Source organism: Hylobates moloch, unplaced genomic scaffold (assembly GCF_009828535.3).
Source record: "Hylobates moloch isolate HMO894 unplaced genomic scaffold, HMol_V3 SCAFFOLD_57, whole genome shotgun sequence".
Taxonomy (NCBI): domain Eukaryota; kingdom Metazoa; phylum Chordata; class Mammalia; order Primates; family Hylobatidae; genus Hylobates; species Hylobates moloch.
Genome location: NW_026652332.1, coordinates 362,487 through 390,354, shown reverse-complemented (window position 1 = coordinate 390,354; position 27,868 = coordinate 362,487). Strand labels below are relative to the sequence as shown.

Genomic DNA, 27,868 nt, shown 5'->3' with positions numbered 1-27,868 from the left:
TTTTTTTTTTTTTTTTTTCCTGTGACTAAGCCTTCATTATGCAAGCCTGAGTCCCAACATAGGTCTGCACTGGTTATGGAGGAATTCTTCTCCTTGGAGGTGCAAATAAGCCACCTCTGACCCTACCACCTCCTATTCCCAGCCACACCCAAAGTCTCAACACAGGTTCTGGGCTGGGGAAGGGGAGAACCAAGTGGCCTAGCCAGAGGCAGGGGACAAGGTTGGATTTCAGAAAGTCCTCTTGATGGAAGTGGGCTCCTGTCCCTGCAGGTAGTGAATGGGGTGGCAGGACTTGCTGGCCCAGCTTGGGCACAGGGATACTACATGGTTAAGTGAATGGTGGAAGATCGAAGGGTGGCCCTGGTCCTGCAGCTCAGGTGGGCTGCCCTGGCTGTGGGTACACTCTGGGGTGGAAGGTCCCACAGGAATATGTGCAACCTGGTCCCCTGTGTGGAGGGACAGGTCAGGATAGGAGCTCTGGTGACCCCAGACCCTGATTTGCTATCCCTGGAGTTCTGCAGGCTGAAGTCCATGGACACAGGTAGATGCAGTCGTAGGGCATGGGCCCAGGCCCTTCACAGGCTCTCCACCTCTTGGGTCCCTGCCTCTGCACAGAAGGAAAGACAGAAGCCACCACAAAGGAGAGAAAAGACATTGGGGAGGGCAGAGATAAGGGAATAGAAAGGGTAGAGATGATGAGGAAGGAGACAAGGGGAGGACAAGAAGCAGGTAAAGGGAGATGAGGAGTCCAAGAACAGACAATAGCAGTGGGAGGCGGCTGTGAGAAGGCAGTGAGCTGGAGAGGGAGAAGGCAGAGGTCCTCTGGGAGTAGGAAGGGAGGGAGAGAAGGGCCAGGCAAGAGAGCCTTCAGAGTTGAGGTCCCCAGACTTGGGCTAGGCCTAGCGAGACATGAGCTCCAATGACTCCTTCAGCCTCTTCTTCAGTTCCAGTGGGAAGGTCTCCTAGCACCTTTTACACACGGGCTTCATGTCAAACTCCACAAACTTGATCTTCAGAGTGAGCCTGCTCTTGCGGGTGGAGCAGGAGAAGCAGTTCACACACATCAGGCCTTGTTGAGGGCCAATACAATGTCACTCTTGAGCGCATGGCTGCAGCTGTAGCAGATGTCCCAAAGAGCTGTCTGTAGTGGATCTCAAAGTAGGCCGGGCCCTTCTTCTCATAGTGCCAGAGCCCCAGGAATGGCTTCTCACACTCAGGGCAGAGAGCTCTGCATGCCACCACTCTTTGCCCAGTGTATTCATTATGTGGCCCTTGATGGGCTGGCTGCAGTCCCTAGAAATGGGGACAGCATCTTGTCAATGCAGGGCAAGCAGTAGAGTTCACCCTTCAGCTCACGGGCCTCACCAGTCAGCTCCTTCCTACAGTGGATGCAGCTGAAGTGGCCTGGGTGGCAGGCACTGTTCCTGAACATGAAGGACTGCTCATGAATGACCAAGTGGCACTGCTGAGGTGCCAGGCACTTGTGCCAGTCCCTTGGCCTTCTTGTGATGTGGCAAGGCTGGCAGAGATGCCTATAAACCAGGGGTGGTACTATGCATCTTGTAGGGATGTGGCTGGTCAGCAGCCTTGTCAATACAGGCCACAGAGCCTGTAATTGTGCCTGGTTCTCAGCAAGTGGGTCTTTACATAAATAAAGCTACTTACAGTGACCTGTTTGGAAAAACAATACAGCCAGTTTGAAGTATATATTAAATTCAAATTTTTTAAAAAAGAAAAGAAAGCTAATCTATTTGATCTATTTCACAATAACAACCTTCAACTTCTGAAAATAATAAAGTCATATTCGAGTAGACTTGTAAAACAATTTTAATGTTTACTCAAAATAAATGAGATGTCATCATTAGCCCTTATCTCACACTTGAAAAATGGAGACAATTGTTCAGAATAGAAAGGGAAACAGCTATTAGAGTTTAAGCTCAAGTTTCAAGAAAAATTCAGATAAGGCAGGTAAAAACTCTAGATACTTTTCCACTGTCCAACATCACCAAATATTAATTTCCACATACCTCTTTATTTCATAAAAATATAAATATTTATTAGAAATAGTATGTTTAAGATAAGTTTTTCTGTCTAAATAACATGATTTCTTGCTTTAAAGGAAGATTCCCTAATAGTGCCACCTATTTCATAAACTGTCCTGCAGTTTTGTGCTTTTTAAAAATTCTAATTTACTTTGATTTAAAGAATAAATATCTCATACCCATGGTGAACTATTTTATCACCCCAAAATACAAATGATCTGTATTTTACAATGAAGAAATTCATAGCATTTACCACCACATTACTGTACTATGATTGGACTGACTGATGTATGGGCCTGTGTATATAGATTGAAAAATAAAAAAGAAATGCTAAAAAAAAGCTTAGCTACATAAAATAATGTTTAATATCAAAACTTACCAAACAATCCGATTTTAAAGAAACTGATGGAAAAATGCTTCCCCTAACATGAACTATGATTAGATAGCATTGTCTGTCAGGAAAATCACCAATTCAGTAGCTGATCTTTATGTGTAAACAAAAATAGGGCTTTGTCCTTATTCATAAGTACAGGGAAGAGACCACTCTTTTATTAAAAAAAAACAAAAAAACCTAGATTAAATGTGAACAGGTAGCCCCCAAATGTGTAGTAAACCACCAACTAGCCCCTGGCTCCATAATGGCCATATATTGTATTCTTCCAGTTATTTCTGACAATTTGGAGAAAAACATTACAACCTTACTTAATAATAATAAAAAAAATTCTAAAAATCAAACAAAACAACAGGACCCTGTGGTGATGAATTTTGTTCGTACCAAAAATATAGTCAGACATTCTTTAAAAAAAAAAAAAAAAAAAAAAAAAATGCTTGCATACAACGACAGTGCAATCAGCATCCAGGCCAGGTCCTGTGTACACAACCTCTCCAATGCAGTGTAAGTTTCCTCTTAGCAGCCACCAACAATGAGCTCAAACGTAGTGAATCTGTAATGTGGCTGGTTTTCTAACACTATAAATATTAATAAGAGTGGCTAGTGCTATTATTTACATCTGTTGGCCGAATATTACTCTTGGGAAATAAACACCGGACTTTTTTCTTAACAAGTGGTTTCTCATTGACAAGTTCTGGTCATTAGTGAACTAGAATGAATCTTAGCTCACTTCTTTGTTTTGTAGGACATTTAATTCCTTCCTTCTTTTAAAAACTCCAGTGTGTTTTAGGCAGCCACTACAATAAATTCTCCCCCCTTTTTCAATTTACTTCCCTTTCTTTTCCCTAAGCTGGAACCTCTGTAAACCTAAAAACATATGGTAATTTAATATACAAGTTTTCTCAAAGTGCAAAATATGTTACAGATAGTTTCTTAGGCTTCATTTAAACACAGCATTTTATACAATACAGTACAGTTTGAGATTTCTGCTCATAAATTATACCACTTAACAGACAACTACTTTAAAAGGGCTGACCACCTAAGTAACCCAATGTCTTCTTACACAAAGTTAATACAGTGAAACTTTACAAGCTTTGTTCAGACCAAAATAATCTTACATTCAATCACATATATACATATTTTTAAATGCTCCTTAAATGCCTAAGTGTAGACAGATTTGCCTATCAATAGGCAAATTCTTATGAATTATCTTATAGTTCAGTTTCGGAGTTACACATAAAGATTGCATACAATCTTAAAAAAAATAATCTGGGGAGCAATTCATTTTATTTCTTACTTCAAAATCTGCTCATCCTGTAATTCTTTTGGAAGGGTTCTTGACCGTTGTAGAACCACATTAAGTTCTTCAATTACCCTTGATGGTAACTTATGATCAGAGTCCAAAGTAGCTTTGCTATTCCTGTCCTCAGTCTTCCTCAACGTCTTTAGGCCTTTATGGCCTTTTGGTTGCCCAAGTGGGGCTACAGGCTCTGTGTCCTCCAGGCAGTTGAAACTCCGATGCTTTCGGGTTCGATTTCGAAGTTTATCGTCCTTGTGCTCCAGGCAGTGGGCCACCATGGAAGCTCTCTCCTTTAAGCTCGAGTCCACGGACTCTTTATCACACTTCTCACTGAGCCGCAGCCTTTCAAGTTCTGCTCTTGCACTCTAAAAATAAAATAAAATGTCTCACAGGGAAGCAAGATTTGGCACAATTTAGGTTTAGAAAGTGCAATCCACATAAAAGTTGATGCTTCCTATAAAATATCTCACTTCTATGACTTAGGTCCTAACTTTACTTCGATACAAGTGGCATGTCTGAATTTCTATACTAATCTTAGAGCTACAAAATCAACTACAGACAGTCCCTGGCTTACAACGTTTCAATACGATTTTTTGACTTTACAATGGTCATTAAGTAGAAAGCATACTTCAAATTCTGAATTTTGATCTTTTCTCCAGTTAGTGATGCGTGGTAGGACATTCTCTCGTGACGCTGGGCGGTGGCAGTGAGCTGCAGCTCCCAGTCAGCCATGCACTCACGAGGGTGAATAACTGATATGGTGTGCTGTGTTGCCAGATGATTCTGCCCAGCTGGAGGCTAATATAAATGTTCTGAGCACGTTTAAGCTAGGCTAGGCTAAGTTACAACATTCCATAGGTTAGGTGTATTTAACGCATTTTTTATTTTAAGTATGTTCACCTTATGGTGAGTTTAATTGTATGTAACCCCATCATAAGTTGAGGAACATCTGTAAAATGCAATCCATGGAAATTCATTTTAACATGCATTCAACATATCACTTCAAAGATGTCTTTTGGGTTAGTTATTCAAATTGAATCTCACTTCATACTTGCCTCTTACTCACTCCTGCTTAGATATGTCTAGCAAGGTTTCTGTTTTTTTTCCTTTTGTTTAATTAGTTCACTGAAGTGTGAACCTTGTACACACATAGGAAATGATCAATAAATATTTTTGAATGAGTAAATGAAGAAAAGTTTAAACAATGATAGACTAGACTAAGAAAATGTGGCACATATACACCATGGAATACTATGCAGCCATAAAAAATGATGAGTTCATGTCCTTTGTAGGGACGTGGATGAAGCTGGAAACCATCATTCTCAGAAAACTATCGCAAGGACAAAAAAAAACAAACACTGCATGTTCTCACTCATAGGTGGGAACTGAACAATGAGAATACATGGACACAGGAAGGGGAACATCACACACCGGGGACCGTTGTGGGGTGGGGGGACGGGGGAGGGATAGCATTAGGAGATATACCTAATGCTAAATGACAAGTTAATGGGACATGTATACATATGTAACAAACCTGCACGTTGTGCACATGTACCCTAAAACTTAAAGTATAATAATAAAAAATAAAAATAAAAAATAAAAAAAGTGTGTAGCACCTTTCCCCTCTCTCTCTTGCTTCTGCTCCAGCCATGTAAGATGTGCCTGCTTCCCCTTTGCCTTCTGCTATAATTGTAAGTTTCTAAGGCTTCCCGAGAAGCCAAGCATCTGCTTGCCACCATGCTTCCTGTGAAACCGTGAGCTAATTAAACATCTTTTCTTCATAAATTACTCAGTCTCAGACATTTCTTTATAGCAATGAGGGAATATACTAATACATCTATAATATTAGCCTAAGTTATGTAACCTTAAATGAAGGTGGGGAGATGTGATGGAAGTGAACTGCGAAGAGTTAGGGGATGGGAGAGTGAGGAGGAACTTTGCATGAATAATATGGTGAGCCAAATTGCCTTGAATGTTATGAAGAAAGCCAAGTGCATGGATAATGGGGAAAGAAAGTCATAGTTTATACACTCTACTGTCCTTAAAAGATTAGGCATTAATAATTTAAAAAGAGAGAGAGAGAAAGTCTGAAAGTGGAAGAGCAAGAGACAGCTTGCCACAGGCAATGCCAGTTCATGTCACAGGGTGCTGAGGGAAAACCAGTTGTTTGAATGGAAATAATAATCTGAAACAGAGTCTGTCTCTCCCAGTGGCAGACAGAGTAGTTTTTACTTATCATAGCTAGAGAATGGTATAATGGATGGGTTCTCACAGCAAATCATTCACATGGCTTTAGCCTGTGCCTTCATATTTTCCATTAAATCCAGAGGCAAGCCAATGGTTACAGAGGTCTTAGGACACCAAAAAGTAATATGACCAATATGTACAGAGTATACTAGAAACTCTCTTAATTGGCTTTCATTACCAAACTCACTGTATTACTTAATCTTTATGTTGTAAAATACATAATCATATCAATAAATTTAATCATCACAACACTTGAAACGCTTTAAACTCTGTATTATTCAGAGTTCAAAGTAAATTTTCTTTACCTTAAGATGCAGAAATAGAAACTCAAAGAAAAAAATTTGCCCAAGGTTGCATAAGTGAGAGCTTGGGAGGGGACCCCAGGTTGGCCTTTCTGAAATCAATGTGCTGCTTTCTACCACATCAAGCTGTGCTCAGGATACTAACAACAAAGAGAGGGGCTTATGGGTGGGATTCTATGTCACTATTTTCTGCTTCACTGCATCATCATTCTTTGCTTGTTATTTTTGTTTTACAGATATTGCTCTTAAAATAGCAATTTTGAAAAAAACTAACGAATTATTCCATATCATCTTCCAAGTTCCTTAATATTTTGCCTCAATATACGTTAAAGATATGCTAGTCATTATTCTAATAAAGTTTCATGTGTAATGTCACTTAATCATCACAACAGCACTATAAGGTGGGGGCTTTTATTAACCCCACATGCTTACAGATAAAGCAGCTTAGAACAATGGCGTTAAAGTAAGATATCCGCCGGGCACGGTGGCTCACGCTTGTAATCGCTTGTAATCCCAGCACTTTGGGAGGCCGAGGCGGGCGGATCACGAGGTCAGGAGATCGAGACCACGGTGAAACCCCGTCTCTACTAAAAATACAAAAAATTAGCCGGGCGTGGTGGCGGGCGCCTGTAGTCCCAGCTACTCGGAGAGGCTGAGGCAGGAGAATGGCGTGAACCCGGGAGGTGGAGCTTGCAGTGAGCCGAGATTGCGCCACTGCACTCCAGCCTGGGTGACAGAGCGAGACTCCGTCTCAATTAAAAAAAAAAAAAAAAAAGTAAGATATCCATGATTTTATAGGGACTCAGTAGGAGGACCGCAGGTAGTATCTAGTTTGTGCATTCTTAAGCATTCTGTTTGCCTCTTCATGTGTGATTTCCTCTGCCAAAAACTTGGCATATTCAGCTGGCTCATTACTAATTTCTCCAATTAACTTGAGAAGTCACTTCCACCATGAAGCCTTCCCTACCTGGATAAAGTATTCTCATATGACTTTCAATAGGACTGAATGAAAGCCAGGCTTAGCCACAAAATTTATCAATCTGCCAACAACTTCTTTGAAAAATAATTATTCTTGAATATATTCATTGTTAGGACTAAGTTTTATTAATATATTATACTTAATATTTTAACTCACTTTTCATTTTTAAAACAAAGGGTCAAAAATGGTTAGTTATCTTGTAAATATATTTTTTAAAATTTTTATATGAATAATTCTATGGCAAATATTTTCATGGTTCATATGAAATTTTTTTTAAAAAAATTCCTATTATTGCCTTATAAAGTAAGTTTCATTATGTTTTTCCAACATTAAACATTTAAAAAATGTCTTTGCCAAATTTATCAAATCACCAAACTACCTTATATTTACGAATCTTACAAAGAGCTTGGTTTATTTTAAAGGATTGATGCCCAACCCTCAAGGTGAGAAGGAAAACAAACAGGAGCTTTCAAGAAAGATGCCAAATCTTCTTTTTTGATTCTCAGGGGTCATCTTATAGGTCCTTAAATTAACTGAGAGACCCCATCAGTTCCCAAAGCACTGGAATGTGATTATATTACTAGAAAGTTTAGTTACCAGGGCTCCAGACAGATGCTGCTATGGGCTTACTCTGAAGGTGTTTTAAGTAAGCTTGTAAAATGAATTTGAAGTTGTGATTTTATCACCAGAATTTCTATACACGTATTTAAAATCGGCTACTTTAGAGGTAAGAAAATAAGTCGTATTGTGCATATGTGATTGGGTGGCCAATGACATTAAAATAAAAGGTATAAGTTTATTCATACTGTTTTCTTGCTGTGTGTGATTATTACCATGCTTTTCAAAGTGATTATTATTGTGCTTTTGACGCCAATGAAGTAATTAATGACCTAATCACATTATGACATAGGAAAATATATTCTATAATTGAATATAAAACAAACAAAATCCTGACCTACCTCAATATTTTTCCGGGCCAAGGTTGCATTCCCCTCATGCTGTATAGGAATCAGAGGCAAACCTCCAATTTTGGGATTTTTGGTTATTGAACGTTTTCGTTCCTTTCCAGCTGGTGGCCATATATCATTTTCATGCTGTGGAAACACAATTTCTTGCTGTTGGTGTGTGATTTGATTATGTGGTATACTATGTCATAAAGCCACTTGCTTTCTTTCCCACATATCCACATCAGATGATCTGATATCCATGAGAATTCCATTTGTGATTATGATGTTGACTCTGGAGGCAGCAGCGCTCCAGGACATGAAACTCTTAACTGAACTGAGCTTTGAGGTCTCAGCTCAATTTCTAAGTTTCGAATACATGCCTTCTATACTACTTATCAAACCAAAAGGGGAAAAATATTTGAGGCAACTGGCAAATCTCTTTGTGGAAGAAAAATAGTACACTTGTCTACAATGCTAGGCACTGTAATCTAAGTAACTATACATTTACACCAAATATGATTTCAGTGTAAAAAATAATTTCATCTTATATATCCCAAATCAACCTAAGGCATGACTACCAGAAAAATTAGCCTAACTTTATGACCTCTTGAAAAATGTTACTATTTAATCTAATTGAATTCCAAAGAAATACAAGCTTTTTACTCAGACATTTAAACATCTTTACTGAAAATCATTGTACAACGGAGAGTGGGGCACGTTTATTCTCAAATCGTTGACTACAAATTCTTGCCTTCTAAATAATTATACATATGACTGGAGAAAGGTTAATTTGGATGGGGATAAATGTTCACAGGTAAAAATATAAGCTCTGGAGTGATTAATCTCTGATATATACATATAAAAAATTCTTTAAAGAATTTTGTACTCCCCAGGGTAGATTAACGTTCCAGAATTTGGAAAAAGTATATTGATTTTCAAACAACAATCTATGACAGAAACACAGAATACCAAGTATAAAATGAAAAGTTTACAGATATTGTAATGAAATGAAAACCATTTAGTAAACTACATAGCTAAATGTTTACTCTTTATTTCCCTCAATTCTTAAGCGACAGATTATTGTTCTTAATGTTGCAGTTCTTATTTTAATGTGTTGCTTTATGGCAAAGAACTCATTTAAACAAATATTTACTGTCTACCCACCACATAATAACAACTAGTTTAACTAAGGGACAAACTGCCAAGCTAAGTGTTTATCAATGTACATATAATTTTCATTTATTCCTCAATGATCTTACAGTGCAGATCCTTTAATGTGCATCGTATGTACCCTTGAACATTAGTGAAGCATTTACCTTAGTTCAGCAAATCTATAATGGTAGGTTATACAGTATTTCAATTGGAAGGTTATAGCTTCATATTATTTTTATGATACAGTACCAAACATGGTTTAAAAAAGGATATTATATAATTGTCATGTTCCCAAAACATAAACCTGGGAGAAAACTGACTGAGAGGGAATTAGGCAATTTTGTGAATTACCCTTACACTTTCAAATCACTGATGTGTAGTGCATACACTAAAATATATTTTGAAGAATCTAAGAGTAAATTCGGTTCCCAAATCCATATTTCTCTTTTCTGAAATAATATACAACTGTGAATACCAGCTAACTCTCCTTGAATTGAACTAAGAGGCAGTTTTTCTACTTTACATCCAAGTGATGTGTTCTGATTTAATATTTGTAGTTATTTGTAAATGACTTCAAAAGTCATACAGCGTGAATCATACAGGCGAGGATCAAACTTTCATTTTATAACCAAAGACCACACCTAAACATCTCCATTTCTGCCTTCCAGTTTCTAACCCTTGCCTGTCTTTCCAGCTAACTAAATTTAGTTTCATTCATTTTAACTATTCTTTTCACTCCTTGAGACCTCCAATCCACTACCATTCTTCTCACAACATTTTTTACCACTTCCCTCATTGCCTGGCTTTGATTTCATGGTCAATCAGTAAACTCACTTCCTTGTAAATATCTTCAAGTCCAAATTTTATCTGATTACTTATTTATTTTCTTGCTCCTTCATCCTCTATCATACTTGCCTGGCAGAGCCCCAATCCTAATTAAACACAATTCAACTTATTTCATGAGTGCCTGCCAGTTGATGGAGGACAAAAATAAATTACTCTGCAGATCCATCACACTTTAAATTTAACCTTAAATTTTAAGAAACCATTCAGCACTGCCTTGAAGTTCTACCATGGGTCAACTGGTTTCCTCACTCTCTGAAGATTACTTCTCTCCTTTGCCTCTGCCCTTATACTTCAAAAACCCCGCCTGCATCACATATGGTGACCTCACTGATTCAATCCAACAGTTATTACTGATCATTTAAGAAAATACTCCCATCATGAAATGTACCAATCTCCTTGCATCTATAGTCATCTAAGTGAATTTACTTCTTGCAATCAATATTTGCTGATTGCAAATAACTTTTATCCAGTCATATCTATAATTGCTCAGTAGGCCATAAACTGAGGTGGTCAATAATTTGAGAAGAAATGTGCCACACTCTCTGCTGTACAATGATTTTTAATCATGAATAACCATGCACTAGATCATATCATTTCATGTATGTTCAGGGCCTCTGCTGGTTTAATAACATCTCTCCTCTTCTATCCATTTCTTCTTCCTGATTGGATTGTCTTCATATAATGTATGCAAGTACACACTCCCCCATCTTAAAGACAAATCAAAACCCCCAAACCTACCTTCACCTCTATCTAGTCACAACCTCATTTAATTACATGAGCAAATTACTTGACAGAATTTTCTGTACCCATCACCTGGTTTTCCTCCTTTCTTACTTCTTATCATTGCTTTTGCTGTTTTCTTTTCTTCTGCCTATGCTTTAAATTTTGAAATGTCCCAGGGCTTATTCCTCCGTTCTCTCTCTCTCCCCCTCCCTCCTCCATGCTTCCCTCTCCACCTCAAACCTTCTCCCCCAGGCATCTCATCTAATCCTATCGCTTTCAATAGAATCTAAGTGCTGACTTCCTCCAAATTTACATTTTAGCCCCAAACCTGTGCCTGAGTTTTTCATCCACACATCCAACCTGCTGCCCAGCATACACATCTGTGTATCTAATAGGTGTCTCAAATTTTCTGTGGCCAAAACAGAACTCTCCATTTCCTTCCACATCTCTGATGATCCCACTTATATCTGACAGTTGCCAAAAAACTAGAATTTTTTCTGATTTCTACCCTTCCTCTCAAATTGCAATAGCCAGTTGACACAGTAGTTAAGAAGGAATTACTAAGCAGATAGCAAGGGCATGGGAGTCCTTGGCTTTTCTTTTTAATGAAAAGCAGTCCCAAGCCATTTTCTAACAAAGAGCAGCCTGCAATCTAGGAGCTTGCAGGGGTGAATGCTGGCAGGAACTAAGGACTAGACATTTTCAAGATGGTGGCTCCATCTTACCTTCTCTGCCAGCCAAATGCACTGTAAGGAGAGGACAAGATGGTGTCAATCAACTGGAAAGCCCATTTGCATAAGAAGATTAGGGTGGGGGTGACCAGACTTACCCATACACTATGTAAATGCCATATCTGATCGAACCAATCTGTGAGCCCCTCGTAAATCAGACACAACCTCCTCAAACTGTACTATAAAACTGCGCATTCTGCACCAGCTGGTCCTTTCTGCTTGGAGACCTCTTCCTGTTATAGGGGAAGCTGTTTCTCTTTCTCTTCTCTTCTACCTATTAAACCTCCTGCTCCTAAACTTCTCATGTGTGTCTGTGTCCTAAATTTTCCTGGCGTGTGACAAGGAACTCTAGGGTATATACCACAGACAATGTAGTCGCTTCACAATAATTCCAAAAGCCTTATTGGCTCTACCTTCAAAATATTCCTGAATTTTAATTTGTCTTACCATATTCATTGTTACCACCCTAGTCTGAGCTGACATCTTCTTTCCTATAGCTGTTCATCCCACTTGCATCTTTGACCCTCTACACTGCAGACTCAACGAAGTGAACAAAATAATTTTTTTCAATTAAAATTGGATTATATCCTTCCCTTGTTTCAAACTATTAAGCAGGAACTACATAACTTGTCACAAGCCTTCCTCATCTCTAATATCTTACCTTCATGATGTTTATAGAATCAAACAAGACAGTGATGATGTCTCAGGACCTACCCTGCTGGCCCCATCCCTGAATGATCCTTCCTGGAAGCCTGCATGATTCCCCTCTCATTTCAGACTGGTCTCAGGTCACCTACTCAGAAGGCCATTCCCTGAGAACCTTGCTCAATTAGTGCCTTCCTTATGTCAGTCACATGCTCTCCTTACCTGACATATTTTATGATTCTCCTATTTTATCACACGGATATCCATTTGAAATTTTATCTGATAACTGATTTTCTTACCCTATTTCCTATTTTAGAAATACTAACTGAACATGTACTTGACATACAAGCCAAATATAATGAAGAGCCCTTCTTTTCATGGAGTTTACATTCTAGTAAGAGAGGCAGACATGAAATAGCTAATTACATTTTTTTCTTTATTAATTACTGTCACAGTGGAGAAGTACAGGATGCTAAGGGTGATAGCCTGAAGGTCTAATTTATCTGAAGGTCAGGAAAAGTTTCTCTGAGAATGGGATATTTAAGCTAAAGTCTAGACGACTTTTGAGGCAGGGGTGTGGAAAGCATGGAGATTACAAAAGTACTCTGAATACCAAAAAGAGCTCATTATAAGGGGTGTTTACTGTTAATTCACATACGTGTTTGTGTGTATGTCTAGCTTTTAACATATACATTAATATTTGCTATTTTGCTGTTTCCCTACAGATATGAACCATAAATCCTTAAATCCAAGAAGGCTTCTGTGTTTATCTTAAGGGAGGACCTGAATAATACCAAGAAGTAAAAAGAACAGAGGAAAGATAATTAGGCTAAATCTTTGAGACGAGGACTAGGATTAAAACATGAGACAGTGAGAAATAACCTCGTAGTGAGACTAGGCTTTGCTTCCTGCATTCATTCCTTAAATTTCAACTGCAGAGTCTACTGACTACAATTATAAAAACAAAAACATCAATTTAGTTGTGCCACAAACAACACTGTAACAGCTTTAGACTCTATAGTCCCAACTTTACCAAAAGACTTCAAATCCAGTTTTTTTGTTTTTCCTAAAGTAGAACTCGATATGGCCTAGCGCATTGGCTCATGTCTGTAATCCCAGCACTTTGGGAGGCCAAGGTGGGCAGATCACCTGAGGTCAGAAGTTTGAGACCAGCCTGCCCAATATGGTGAAATCCCATCTCTACTAAAAATACAAACATTAGCTGGGCATGGTGGTGCACGCCTGTAATCCCAGATACTCAGGAGGCTGAGGCAGGAGAATCACTTGAACCCAGGAGGCAGAGATTGCAGTGGGCTGAGATCATGCCACTGTACTCCAGCCTGGGCAACAGCGGGAGACTCTGTCTCAAAAAAAATAAAAAAATAAAAAAGAAGTTGAATATCTGAATTTTAATAAGTTACAAAAAGGAGAAGAAGAATAAAAGCCTCTAAAAAGTTAGCCAGTCTCTTGTGCACATGTTTTTCCAGGTAGTAATGGTAGAGAGACAGGCTTGAGAAGAACTGTGTTTATTAACCACTGGAAAGGTTAATACATAAATGAACAGAGAAAACTATTTTCAGAACAAATAAGAACTAGATTTTGGAGTGAGCTAACTTATTCCTCGTAAGGGAAACAGGAAAATACCTCCTCAGTAATAAAGAATGGCAACTTAATCGTTACCAGTGAATTTCAATGCTCCATGAGAAGTACTGGTGGGAATTTCGCTAGACAAGGTTGGGAAACAAACCAGTCCAATTAATGGGACTATTTAACTGTTCCTCCAAAGGGTAAGTCCTGCTCTAGGGAGGAAAACAAATACAGAACTGAGTATAAGCGTTGGCCTCAGACATCCCTAGGTTTAAACTACTAATTAAATATATGGTCCTGAGCAAACAACAAAACATTTGTTTTATAAAACCAAAAAACATCTTGTATGGTTTGCTGCAAGGAATACATGAGTTATTCTTATGAAGTATCTAGCACACAATAGTTATTAAAGAAAAGTAGGTTCCTGTCCTTGTTTCTGGAAAGGCAGGGGTGGAGAGAGTGGGAGAACAAGAAGGGAAATAGAACACTTTTCTAAATGAAGGTCTATGTGGGACTGTGGTAGGATGACAGCTTAGAAAAGTCCCTTTTTCTTACACGACCATTTTAAAGCAACACACCTCACCTAAGCCAAGGAGGCTGTGGGGCTGGCAGAAAAGAAGCTTTAATGGAATAAACTCTCTTTCAAAAGGTAATGAATAAATTTGAACTTTAATACACTATTTTAAAAACTAAGAATGAGAGAATCAAAGTTTATGCCAATTGTATATACATTTAAAATACTTATTAAAAATTCTTTAAAAACCATCATCACACTAACATTTCCTGTAAACAAAGTTATTATACTCTGCTGGATAGTTCAAACAAATCTCGTACCTGGGCAATAAAGATACTGGTCATCCACTCCGTCTGAGTTTGTGAACTATCACAACACAGGTGCCTGCAAAACGAGGTTTATAAACTATGTCATTCAAAAAGACAATTGACTATCCTCTAGTGTATCTGCTGAGTGATTTGGTGATCAAAAATCTCTTTGGGATTCTCCTGATTAATGACATAATGCAATCACAAAAGTGGAACATTTCAGTACAAGTTGTTTTGGTCTTCTGCTAAATGTACAATACAAAGTTATAGTGTAAATACATCGGTTTAAACAAAATACAACTGAAGGCTTTGGTAAGTGCTGCAAAATGATCACCAATATTTTTTGGAAAGGCAGAAAGATCTATTTCATTTTGCCTTTTCAAGTACATGATGGTAAAACACTGTATTCCACTAAAATTCTGAGCCTGAGAAGCAAAATATGTGCACATTCTCGTAAGAGCAGATCTTTCTTTTAAAAAGGCTGAGACATGGTCTCCATCATTGTAATTATAAACACTAATACCCACAGATTCATAAAAAATAAAACTACATGAAAAACCACCACATATCCAATAACAGTGATTAAGTAACCTTTTATTGAAAGCCTAAATAAAACAGAGACCTTGTCCTGAAGGCTCCTGTAGTCTATTAGGGGAGCTAAGCATGTAGACAAATAAATTGCAACACAGTGAGAAAAAGCAAAAATAAAACTGAGCGCAAACATAGAAACCACAGACTTGGGGATGAGGAGAGGGTTGTTCTTTATAAGAGGAAAATTTTATAATTGATATTGGAAAGACCTAATGGGCATTTCAAAGTAATTGTATTCTTTACATTCCTGTATTATCAAAATGATTTACCTGAAAAATGTTGAAAATGACATTTCTAAAAAATGTGTGTTTTCTTCATCAGAACCTCATGAAAACATTGTCTTTCCCTATTAACCATGTCCAGGAAAACCATTCCTGCCACAAATCATTTTAATTAGGTACCCTTGTTTATAAAATACTGTAGGTGCAAAGAAGAAATAATGATCAGAGGTGAGAGTTATTAGATAAGGCTTTGGGGCATTTGAGCTATGATTTCAAAGAACATTGACAGTTGAGTTGGTTGGGTCATCAGGGGGACAATAAAAGTATGAGAGGAAAGAGAAGCGAAAAGTATAAACAAAGGTTCAGTAGAGGGACCATGTACATCACACATGCAGATCTGAAACAGCAAGGAATGCGTGGTGAATAAAGATAGATGCTTGTTTTGTCATTGAGTGAAAAAGAAAAGCTGTGGGAGATGAAGTTGATGGAGTCATATATAGCCTTGCATGCCATGCAACAATTCTGTGCTTGATCCTATAGGTGAAAGAATTCACAGAAGTTTTAAAGCAGGAGGGAAACATGGTACAGCGTAGAAAACACTCCTCAGTGGAGAGGTGGAGAATGTATGCCAAAACAGAAGCAAAGAAGAGGCCTGAAGAGCACTTAGGACTCCTGGAATAATCCAGGCAGATCAATGAAGGCCAGGCCCTCAGGGTAGAGAGCTGTAGGTGGATGAGGGGCACAAGGAAGAGGCAGATCTCGTGTGGCTCAGTGACTGATTAGACACAGGGAGGTGAAGAGAAGGAAACATCTAGTACAGTCTCTAGAAATACTGACGGATACTGGTAACAGTATATGGCAAAAAGTACATATATAGAAAGAACAGGGTTGAGAGCAGGATATGTTTTTCTGAAATCTGATTTTAGCTAGTTCTTATTCTGTTTTAAAACTATCGCCTACTTATCTCATAAAAGCTGAATTCTACACTCATAATAACTATGGAAGAAATCAGACGTAGTTTCACTTCAGAGGCATTGCCAAATAGGATACGTGGGACTTGAACCCTGATACAAACCTGTTTTCCTCTTCTTAGGCTCAAAGTCTTTATAAACAACCCTAATTTCATTTAGGCGAAACACTTTCCATCTGTAGTTCTATCTGCAATTACTGAAATTATTCTTTTCCTGAAATTGTCACCAATATATTATGCTCAAAAGTTGTCAGCTGTTAACTTACCAGTGATGTTTCTCAGAATATGCGGTCAATCCCCAGCTGCATCACATAGAAAAAAAAACCACACATAAATTAAAAATAATACATTTTACAAGGCAGAAAACAGTATTAGATGTTAAGGAGATGAGATTTAATGGTGGGAATGCATAGACTTCCACAAGTGATGATTCAATGTGTTGGACTTAGCTAGAGGTGAATGCTAAATGCTAAGGGATCTGGCTACACATTTATGTAGAGGGAAGGAGGCTTATGATGATATGGGGCAGAGAGGAGACGTCTCTGAGTAGACACTCTTAACTGAATAAGGCCAAATATCTACGAAAATGACTGAAATAAGATAATATAGAGACACGTACTGTTACTGGGGGAAATTAAATAACATGCCTATTAAAACAGAGGTATATGCTCTAGGCTTAGAAACTGAGTATGAAGGCAAACGTGAAGAAATTTTCAGCAGCAAAATTTCAGAAGCAAGCACATATAAATGATGTTCATGATACTAAGTATTAGTGCAAACATTTATTAGCTAATCAAAGTAATCTGTGACAAGAAATTGTGGCGTAAACCAAATGCTGGGGTACATGAAATGTTAAAGAGGCACACAATCTGTAGGAGGCACCCACCTCCTCTAGCACTTACATGCTATGATGGGTTTTCAGTACCAAAGTCAGCATAGTAAAAAGGGAAAATTACAGAGCCAGAACCAAAACATTGTAGAAGCCAAGCATCAGGAAGCTGGAGGGCAGCATTTGCTTTCCTGTGTGTAGACTTGCCTGAGACGCCCTCAGGTTGTGATGTGACAGCTCAGGGAATGAGATGCAGAGGAAGCTATGTACTTCCCAGTAGACAGGGCCTCCCGGGATTTCTTACTTTACACAGAGAGATTGCAATCCCCAAGGAGCTTGGTCTCAGTCTCAGTGGGAACATCATCCCTCCTTATCTACTCATACAAGTTCCTTGATCTGCCATAAGAACCCTGTGACGGGGGAAGCAACTTAAAAAAATTGCCTAAAACTTACTTTATAAAAAGTTAGACTAATGCCACTGATCCCTAAATCCTTAAACAGACATATTTTTCCCATAATTTTTTTCTTTTCAGCACTTCCCTTTCAAACTTTACCTTGTTGGAGGCTTCATTTTCTTTTTCACTCCACGATAAAACTTCACGGAACTGAGAGAAAACATCTTGTCATGTTTACTACTCTGTAAGGAAAACAAAATAATTTGTAATTAAATTGATTTACACATTTCCTTACATGTTCTTTGAGCATTAATGATTGGGTTTAGAATTGTTTAGTTTCTCAATGTTTCATAAAACAAACATTTCATGAGTTTAGTAAATGAAGACTCTTAGGATTTACAATACAATCAATACATATTAATAATGTTGGATATATTCATGTTATATATGTGTACACATGTATATACAGACATGCACATAGCTCTAAAATTCTTGATTCAAAAACACTTGAGGTCAGATGTGCATCATGTCATGGTTAACACTGAGTGCAAACTTGATTAGATTGAAGGATGCAAAGTATTGTTCCTGGGTGTGTCTGTGAGTGTTGCCAAAGGAAATTGACATTTGAGTCAGTGGACTGGGTGGGCACCATCTAATCAGCTGCTAGTGTGGCTAGAATAAAGCAGGCAGGAGAAGATGGAAGAGCAGACTTGTTAAGTCTTCCAGCCTTCATCTTTCTCTGTGCTGGATGCTTCCTGCCCTTGAACAACAGACTCCCAAGTTCTTCAGCTTTTGTACTCTTGGACTTACACCAGCAGTTTACCAGGGGCTCTTGGCCCTGCACTGTTGGCTTCCTTACTTTTGAGGTTTTGGAACTCAGACTGAGCCACTACTGGCTTCCTTGCTCCTCAGCTTGCAGACGGCCTATTGTGGGACTTCACCTTGTGACTGTAGGAGTCAATACTCCTTAAACCCCCCTTCATATATACATCTATCCTAGTAGTTCTGTACCTCTAGAGGACCCTGACCAAATCACATCAGAAGTGATTTTTCATATTTTAAAAATATAATACAATGCATATGCCATATGTTTTGTAACTCCCCATCACCAGTGTTGACTGGGGCAGTACCCTGTATTCAAAGATATTCATATTTTCAAGATAAAGGCTATATATATCTTCGTGTTGTTTTGGGTCAGATTTTGCCACCGAATGAGCTGGGATTTTCTATGCTGGTTGGATTTCAGAATTATGGAAAACAGACTCGTGAATATATATGAACACATATTGAGGTATCTCAAATATCCAAATTAATGAAAATTATCCTAATTAAAATAGACTATTAAAAATTTACAGTTGGCCCTAGAGCAATTATATTTTCTTTACACCTCTTGCAATACTCAGCAGTCAAATTAGAAAGGGGGAGAAAATATGCTCATTAAATTAAAAATTAGTTTCATAAAGCAAATAGGTTAGGAGGATATAAAAGAAATACAGAGGAAAAATAACCAGGAAGATGATCAGAAATAATGCTGTGGTGACCAAAGGCCTGGAATTTACATGGCGAATTTATTCCTAATCACTATTATCAGTAAGTTCACTATTATTATCATAGTAGATAATATGTTTTAAAAAACGTATTTTGAATTTTTCCCCTTATGGCTAGATTTCTAGAAATTTAACCACTGAGTCATAGGCTAAGAATATGATTCAGAAAAAAATCTTGTCTAAACTGATAGGGTAAATTTATTTACCCTATCAAAAACACTCAGGTAACACAATTGCTAAGTGTGATTGTGTATTTATGTATTTGCTAGCCATTGGTAGTTTTGATGTGGTAAACAGTTTATCCATGTCTTTACTTGTTAGTACTAGTTCTTTATGTATTTAATATGAAACTGCCCTGTCTTTTTAAATGAAATAGTCTATCCAAATTGCTCTTTGCCTTAACCTAGCTCACGGTTTACCTTATTTTTAATAAGTCAAATATATTGATCTTTTGGGGGTGCTTTCTTAACATTTGCTTAAGTTTAAAGTGTTACCACATAGCTGATAAATATTCAGTTCCATGGTCTTGTAGCTTTAAGGGTTGCTTTTTTTTAGGATTTAAATCTTTTGTCAATCTGGAATACATTTTTTTATATACAGTATAAATGACAAGTTACACTGAAATTTTTTTGTTGACAATTATTCTACCCCAATTTATTGAACAAACATCCCTTTAGACATGAACTTTTTGTGGCATATTTATTAAAATTAAATTCTAACATATAATTTTTTACCTAAATTTATGGTACCATTGCTCTTTGTTCACTATTATACAAGGATTATAATATTTAAGTATTTTAGTTTTACTGTTTATCTTAATAGTTGGATGGCAAAATAATTCAAATCCATTTTACTTATCTCCCAAAATGTCTTCAAATTATTCTTATCTATTTATCCTTTGAGGTGAATTGTCAAATATTTTTGAAGTTATAAAAGTAATTTCCTTTGCAAACTTGAAAATAATTGCATTAAACCTATAAATCAATATTAGCAGATTTAACATCAATTTTACTCCTATCAGAGAAGTTTTATAGTTTTCTTCTCATAAGCTTCCACTTCTTAAGGCTGTTTTCAAGTAGTTTATGCATTTTCTCTTTTAAATCCAGCTGGGGACCGACCTTTGGATATTGATTCTGTAGCCTGCTAATTTGCTGAATTTTAAGGAAGAACATTTTAACCATTTGAACTGTCTAGTATGAGGTAGCTTTGTAAGGTAGTAAGTGCCCACAGTAGGATATATTCAAGGAGAGGAGAGCTATTAGGAATTTATGCAGTATAGGTGACTCCTAGCCACCTGTGTCAGAGGTTAAATCAAATTACAACCAAGGTTTGTGTTCCTTTTAATAATTTAGATTGCTGTTCCCTCAGACGCAGTCCCAACCGAAGCAGCAGGGTTGGTTGCAACTCTAGCAGTATGGGGAAGACAGGACTTGCATATTGGAGAATGAGAAACACTGTGCCTGAACCAGTCTTCATTTACACAGGACACTGATGATTTCATGACTGCCTACATTTTGAAAAACTTTTGGTAATAAGTAGATTGAGAGTCTGAGGTAATTGACTGCCCAAGTCACTCCTGGCATGCAAGCTCATTACTTTATACCACAGCCTGTCCAAAGAAACACAAATGATATAATTTGAGAGGAGATCAGCAATTGTAGAAACACATTCTTTTCCATTTCAGTTTTGAAACTGAATATTCATAAAGAAGAGCTATACAGATCTTAATGGAAAGTTCTATAAAAGGAAATGTCGTTTGGCAAGATCGCATTACTGTTGGCTTATTACAACTTTCTCTTTTGGTATGTGTAACTTATAGAGAATTTCTCCAAAAAGTTCAATATACTAGACTATTATGAAGTCTGAAATGTGTTGCTTCAGCCACTCCATTTCAAAGTGAAGTTTTTAAGTTAGCCAATTAAATGAGCATGCTTAAAAAATTATTCTTGGCACCTAAAAAGAGTTTGCTTATTAAAGTATAGGCAACTTTTAATGATCCCCTTTACCCATTTGCTTTCTTCACACCATTAACAGTATAATGGTAATATTCTCTGAAACCTCTCACCTTTTATGTAAATTAAGTCTGAAAACAATTAACATTTTCCGTTCAGGGAAAACTTGCAGAACAAAAGATATCTTTCCCTGTGTATTACCCCAATTTGTTCTTAATGAGCATTCATAAATTATCTCTAACTAACACAAAGTCGCTTTAAATACACTTCTCAATTTGTAATTTTTCTTCCCTTTTAACTAAATCATTTTTAAAATATATACAAGCATGCATATATTAATGGCAACCACTAAAACAAATGCTAAGTCTTTACTCAAAAAGGTTAGGAGATTTTACTGTTGATAATTTACTATAAAATCATTTAAAAAGCTAACATCGCCAATGGCTTCACCATCAATATTAATAGGGACAGATCAGTAACATGAAAAAATAACAAAATGAAGTCATGCGTAAATCATAGTTTGAGTTTAAAGGAAAAGCATGAATCTCTCATCTCCTTTTCAAAATGTAAAAATTATAAAGTATCAGTTGCATTAATCTATTCTGACAGATAGGCAGATATAACTTTCAAATGCTTAATAATCAGACAATAATTCTATAACCTGAGGTCACTGTTATTAAAAAATGTGTTCAGTGTCCTTAAAGAACACTGTTTTCAGACAAGTTCTTGAGACTATCACTGCCTACCAGGTTATATAAGTTAGCTCAGATTGAGCAAGATGATCCTTTCACAAAGATACAAATTATTAAAGCAAAACTTACTCTGTTAAGGGATATGAGACCCTTCATCTCACTTACAAAAACAATGCCTCTGTGAAAGTCACTGCATGAACAGCCTTCCCTGCGGCAGATATTAAAGTGTACATCAGCTTGAGAGAAAACACTATAAAAACTGAATTGTTTGCATTTCCTTATTTAAAAATGTTTGATACTATTTAATAAAAATAAACGTATTCTCTACACATAAAATTCTTCCAGCAAAAACACTAAGGTAATACAAATGTTAAATTTCCTTTGTAAGTTTCTGCATAGAGCCTTTGGAGTCTAATGCCTGGAAATCAATTCTGACTCCATCGCTTACTGTGTATGTGATTTTGGACAAGTTATGTAATGTCTTTGAGAGTCTATTTCTTCATCTGCATAGTGGGAATAATAAGAGTACCAATTTCGTGGGGTAACTGTATAGATAAAAGGAGATAATCCAACTAAAATGTATGGAACTCTGCTTCGCATAGAGTAGCCACTTGAATGTTAGTTGCTGCTAGTATTACTGCACTGTCATTACTACTACCACAAACTACTATATTTGTTTTTAGCAACCTTCTGTTGCTACACAATGAAAAGTGTCAGTTTCTTGATGGGACGAAAAAGTTCAGGTTGATTTCTAAATACACCAACTGCAAAAGTGATCCTTAACCAACGTATTATGTATATGCAAGGACTATGATTAAAGAAATCAGTCTTTTGAAAATCAAGGTTAGTCCACTGCACAAAACCAAACAAAATTCTATCAGACTCAGTTCTAGTTGACTAGAATAATAAGCTGTGAAGTCTAGCCTGTATTTTCACAAGCATAAATGTAAAGCTCGTGAACCTTAAAATCTGGTGTGTTCCATCACATAGCCCCATAATTCTACGAAATCTAGTATTCCTCTATGGGTAAAATTGAAGAATGATAATAAATGATAGTAACCACTTGATACCCACACACACTCCCTTCTGGATATCAAGTGGGGGTTCAAATGCAGTATATAATATTAATCTGTGATAAGGGCTGCAGAATTCAGGCTGTTTTATTAGTCTCCTGCCTGGACATTCCACTGTCCTTGAGGAAAGCAAACATTGGAATGTATACACAGAATACAATGCTACTATGATTTATTCATGCCCACATGGAGGCTCCTCTGCTGGAGGAATACACAGAGAAAGTAATTAAAGCACAGGGAGTGCTGAACAGAAGCCACAGAACAATACAGCCACAGCTTTGGAAAGCTGCCTAACAATTCTTTCTTTGTAACATATTAACAGCTGTTACAGTCCGGTCTGTCTTTGTGCATCTCCACAACAGAACACAGTGAAGCACCATTCACTTATAAGTGTGTAAGCAATGTTTACCCAAGTGAATTTTATAATTCAATATTAAAAAAGTATTTTCCAGGTCCTGCTGACTTCCATTCTACATTTAAAGTAATTGCCTTGGTACTACTTGAATCTCAAAGAGAGTTGTTGCTGCATACCCCCATGTGACCGCCATCCAAAACAGGATACAGAACATTTCTATCTAGAAAGAACCCCACTGACCCTTTTCCTTGGCAATTCTGCAGCAAACTCTGTCCCCAACCTAAGCAATTTCTGACTTCCATCACCATAGAATGGTTCTGCCTGTTCTTAGACATCTTATGAACAGACTTATATGATACTATTTTGTGTCAAGTTTCTTTGGTTTCAAAGGTTTTAAAAACTCACCAATGTTGTGGCTTGTTTTAATATTCATTTTTGTTGCTGAGTAGTATTCCATTATACGAGTAGAATATTTTTCTATTGGTGGACATTTGGAATGCTTCCAGTTATCAGCTTTTATGAATAAATCTGCTTATGAACATTCTTGTACAAGTGCATTTGTGAATATAATTCACAAATGCTTTGAGTAAAGCCACTGGATCACGGGATAGATTATGTTAGTAACTTCATTTAAAAACTGACAAATAGTTTTACAGAGTGATTGTGTCATTTTACCCTTCCACCAACAATTTATGTGGGAGTTCCAATTACTCTACATCATTTTTTAACATTGGGTGTTATCACTGTTAAGATGTTAGTCATACCAATGAGTGTAAAATAGTGTTTTGTGGTTCTAATTTTAATGTCCTGATTATTAATGATATTGAACACTTTTGGATCAATGGGTTATTGGCCATTTCTACATCTTCCTTCATGTAATGACTGTTCTATCCTTGCCATAATTTTTATTGAACTGTTTTTCTTATTGTTGATTTAGAAGAGCTCTTTGTACTCCTGATATGAGTCTTTTTCTGATATATGTTAATTAATACATTTTCTCAATCTGGGAATATTAGTACATCTATTAATACATTTTTCTCAATCTAGGATTTGCCTATTCATATTCTTAGTGGTATCTTTGGATGAGCATGCTATTATTATTACATTATATTTATAAAAAGAATTTTCACATATATTATTAGACCACTAACTTGACTAACAAAGAAGAGAGAATATTTGATAAACACAATCAGAAACAATAAGGGGGATATTACTACTGACCCCATAGAAATATAAACAAACATCAGAGAACATTATGAATACCTCTATGCACATAAACTAGAAAAACTAGAAGAAATGGGTATATTCCTGGACACATACAGCCTCCCAGACTAAACCAGGAAGAAACTGAATCCCCGAACAGACCAATAACCAGTTCTGAAATTGAAGCAGTAATAAAAAGTCTACCAAACCACAAAAATCCCAGGAATCGGAGGGATTCACAGCTGAATTCTACCAGATGTACAAATAAGATCTGGTACCATTCCTACTGAAACTATTCCAAAAAATTGAGGAGGGACTCCTTCCTAACTAATTCTATGAAGTCAGCCTCATCCTGATACCAAAACCTGACAGAGATACAACAAAAAAGAAAACCTTAGGCCAATATCCTTGATGAAACCTCAGTGCAAAAATCCTCAACAAAATAGTGGCAAATTGAATTCACCAGCATGCCAAAAAGCTTATCCACCACGATCATGGAATAGTATGCATCCATAAAAAAGAATGAGATCACGTCCTTTGCAAGAACATGGATAGAACTGGAGGCCATTATCATTGGCAAACTAACATGGAATAGAAAAACAAATAACACATGTTCTCACTTATAAGTGGGAGCTAAATGATGAGAACACATGGAGACACATAGAGGGGAACAACACCCACTGGGGCCTTTTGGTGGGTGGAGGGTAGAGGATCAAAAAAAAACAACTAATAAGCACTAGGCCTAATACCTAAGTGATGAAATAATGTGTAAAACCAATCCTCATGACTCAAATTTACCTAACAAATTTTCACTTGCACTCCTGAACTTAAAAACCAAAAATAATTTCAACAAATTAAAGAAAAATGCTGTTAACCTGTTGCAGTCTTATAAAAACCAAATCCCTGGAGGTGGGGCCTGTGCACATATTTGTTTTGCTTTTTTTATCCTAATGCTTTTTAAAAATTGCAGTGTACATATAATACATACATAAAAAGTACACAAATCATACATATTTAGCTCAATGAATTTTATTAAAGTGAACATACTGGTGTAACCTGCACCCAGAGAATATAAAAAATATCATATATTATTTTTTAAGTATTAAAACAACCTGACATGCAGAACTCATACTACCTACATCATTTATCTACTCCCTCTTTTATATCTCTAATTCTCTTATCCACTCCACAATGATTTAATAAGATCTTTTAGGGAAATAAATTAGAGGGACTATATCAATAAGATTACATTAATACATATGAAATTAAAAATGAGTCAATTCATTCAACTGTATAGGAAAGATACTAATAAGATTTATTTTAACTTTTGGGTTTGGTCATTTTATTGCCCCTTTTATTAATTTCCAGTAACTAATCTGAAGCCTTTTATTTTAGGGTATCACACATTCTCTATTAATTTTATTGACTGAGATGTTGATTTATAACACATATTAGACTTTTCTCCAGGGCTTAAGTCATTTACTGACCCTCAAAATGTGAGGTGCCTAAAAAGGCCTTAGAAAATTCTTCACTGTGTTACTGAGTGCATTAATGTCTTATACCAGAGGCTGAAGGAAATCATCAGCTTACCATGCATTTTATATACTGCAGGCAGTGACTTCCAAGAGAGATGGCTGACAGTAGCATAAAATACGATTGTTAATACCCACACAAATAAAAATATATGCACGTTCAAATACTATACCTTCACATCCTTGTAAAGAAAGAGAAACCCATCTCGTAGAACAAAATACCGGTCTTGAAACTTATTTCCAGATAGTATTTTGGATGGTTCTTCTTTGATTTTCAAGATTCCTTCTTTGATGCTTCCCAGTGTACTCCGGTCTGTAAAGCACAGCATTACTTTTGTGAGTTGGGTACATTTTTACTTATTTGAAATACAATACACAACATTTCTATATTGTCAGTTTTAATAATGTAAAATAAGAACTTGTTTACTACCACTAAAGTCTAAGGTGAACTTCCGGGACTACCATGTGTCTGAAGTATTGCTATTTATTATGTATGGGCCTGCCTGGACTGTTCAAGTAGCCACAGGCTAGAAATCACACAAAATGTGGTTAGTATGGGTTGAGAGGTGCTATAAGTGTAAGGTTTCTACAAAATTTTAAAGACTTTATATGAAAAAAATATATATCGGCCAGGCACAGTGGCTCACACTTGTAATCCCAGCACTTTGGGAGGCCGAGGCAGGTGGATTATCTGAGGTCGGGAGTTCAAGATCAGCCTGGCCAACACGGGGAAACCCCGTGTCTACAGGTGGCATGCGCCTGTAGTCCCAGCTACTTGAGGAGGTTGAGGCAGGAGAATCGCTTGAACCTGGGAGGCAGAGGTTGCAGAGCTGAGATCGCACCACTGCATCCCAGCCTGGGTAACAGAGCGAGACTCTGTCTCAAATAAAATAATAAAAAAGGAATATATCACAATTTTTTAAATAGTAATTACATATTGAAATGTATTTTGGATATTGGATATGTGATATTAAATAAAACGTACTGGTAATTTTACCTGTTTCTTTTTACTTTTTTCTAACGTGGCTACTAGACAATTTATAATTACATATGTGGCTTGTATTTCTTTTGAACCCCACTGGTATAAACAATGCAAATACGCAGATAAAAAAGGAAACACTGTTAAGAATTCTGACTCAAATCCACAAATTTTTAAGGCATTAAAGAAATTTTTATAAATGTGAAACAGGCAAGGGTAAGAAAGGCAAAACTGCTAAGGTAGAACATTTACCCATCAATGATAGACGGAATAAAGAAAATACGGTACGTTTACATCATGGAGTATTATGTGGCCGTAAAAAGGAACAAGATCATGTCCTTTGCAGGGACATGATGGAGCTGGAGGCCATTATCCTTAGCAAACTAACGTAGGAACAGAAAACCAAGTGCCACATGTGCTCACTTATAAGTGGGAGCTAAATGATGAGAACACATGGACACATAGAGGGGAACAACATACACTGGGGCCTATTGGACGGTGGAGGGTGGAGGGTGGGGGGAAGGAGAGAATCAGGAAAAGTAACTGATAGGTACTAGGCTTAATATCTGGGTGATGAAATAATCTGCACAACAAACCCCCATGACCCAAGTTTACCTATGTAACAAACCTGCACAAGTACCCCTGAACTTAAAAGTTATTTTTTAGAAAAAAAAAATAACAGGAGAAAACAGAACTGAATGAGAAATAACATATTTGAAAAACTAAGTCTAAACATGCAATAATTGCTACAATTTATTGATTACCTATTAGACACCCATGCATTATATATACTCTCTAATAACAACACTAAAAAA

The 27,868-nt window shown here is 37.0% G+C and overlaps 1 protein-coding gene and 1 pseudogene across 3 annotated transcripts in view; both read right to left on the bottom strand.

Annotated features, from left to right (window-relative positions):
• Window positions 1-575: 575 nt before the first annotated feature.
• Window positions 576-1,770, bottom strand: LOC116463745 (LIM and senescent cell antigen-like-containing domain protein 2; annotated as a pseudogene).
• Window positions 1,771-1,809: 39 nt separating this feature from the next.
• Window positions 1,810-27,868, bottom strand: part of LOC116463743 (arf-GAP with Rho-GAP domain, ANK repeat and PH domain-containing protein 2-like) — a 183,235-nt gene continuing 157,176 nt past the window's right edge. For all 3 annotated transcript variants that reach the window (XM_058434828.1, XM_032146995.2, XM_058434829.1), the window contains exons 28-33: window positions 26,248-26,387; window positions 17,880-17,962; window positions 16,763-16,798; window positions 14,727-14,790; window positions 8,221-8,355; window positions 1,810-4,098 (exon numbers count right to left, since the gene is read on the bottom strand). In XM_058434828.1, the coding sequence (XP_058290811.1) occupies window positions 3,727-4,098; window positions 8,221-8,355; window positions 14,727-14,790; window positions 16,763-16,798; window positions 17,880-17,962; window positions 26,248-26,387 (830 nt within the window). In that variant the 3' untranslated portion in view covers window positions 1,810-3,726. The remainder of the gene's footprint in view (window positions 4,099-8,220; window positions 8,356-14,726; window positions 14,791-16,762; window positions 16,799-17,879; window positions 17,963-26,247; window positions 26,388-27,868) is intronic.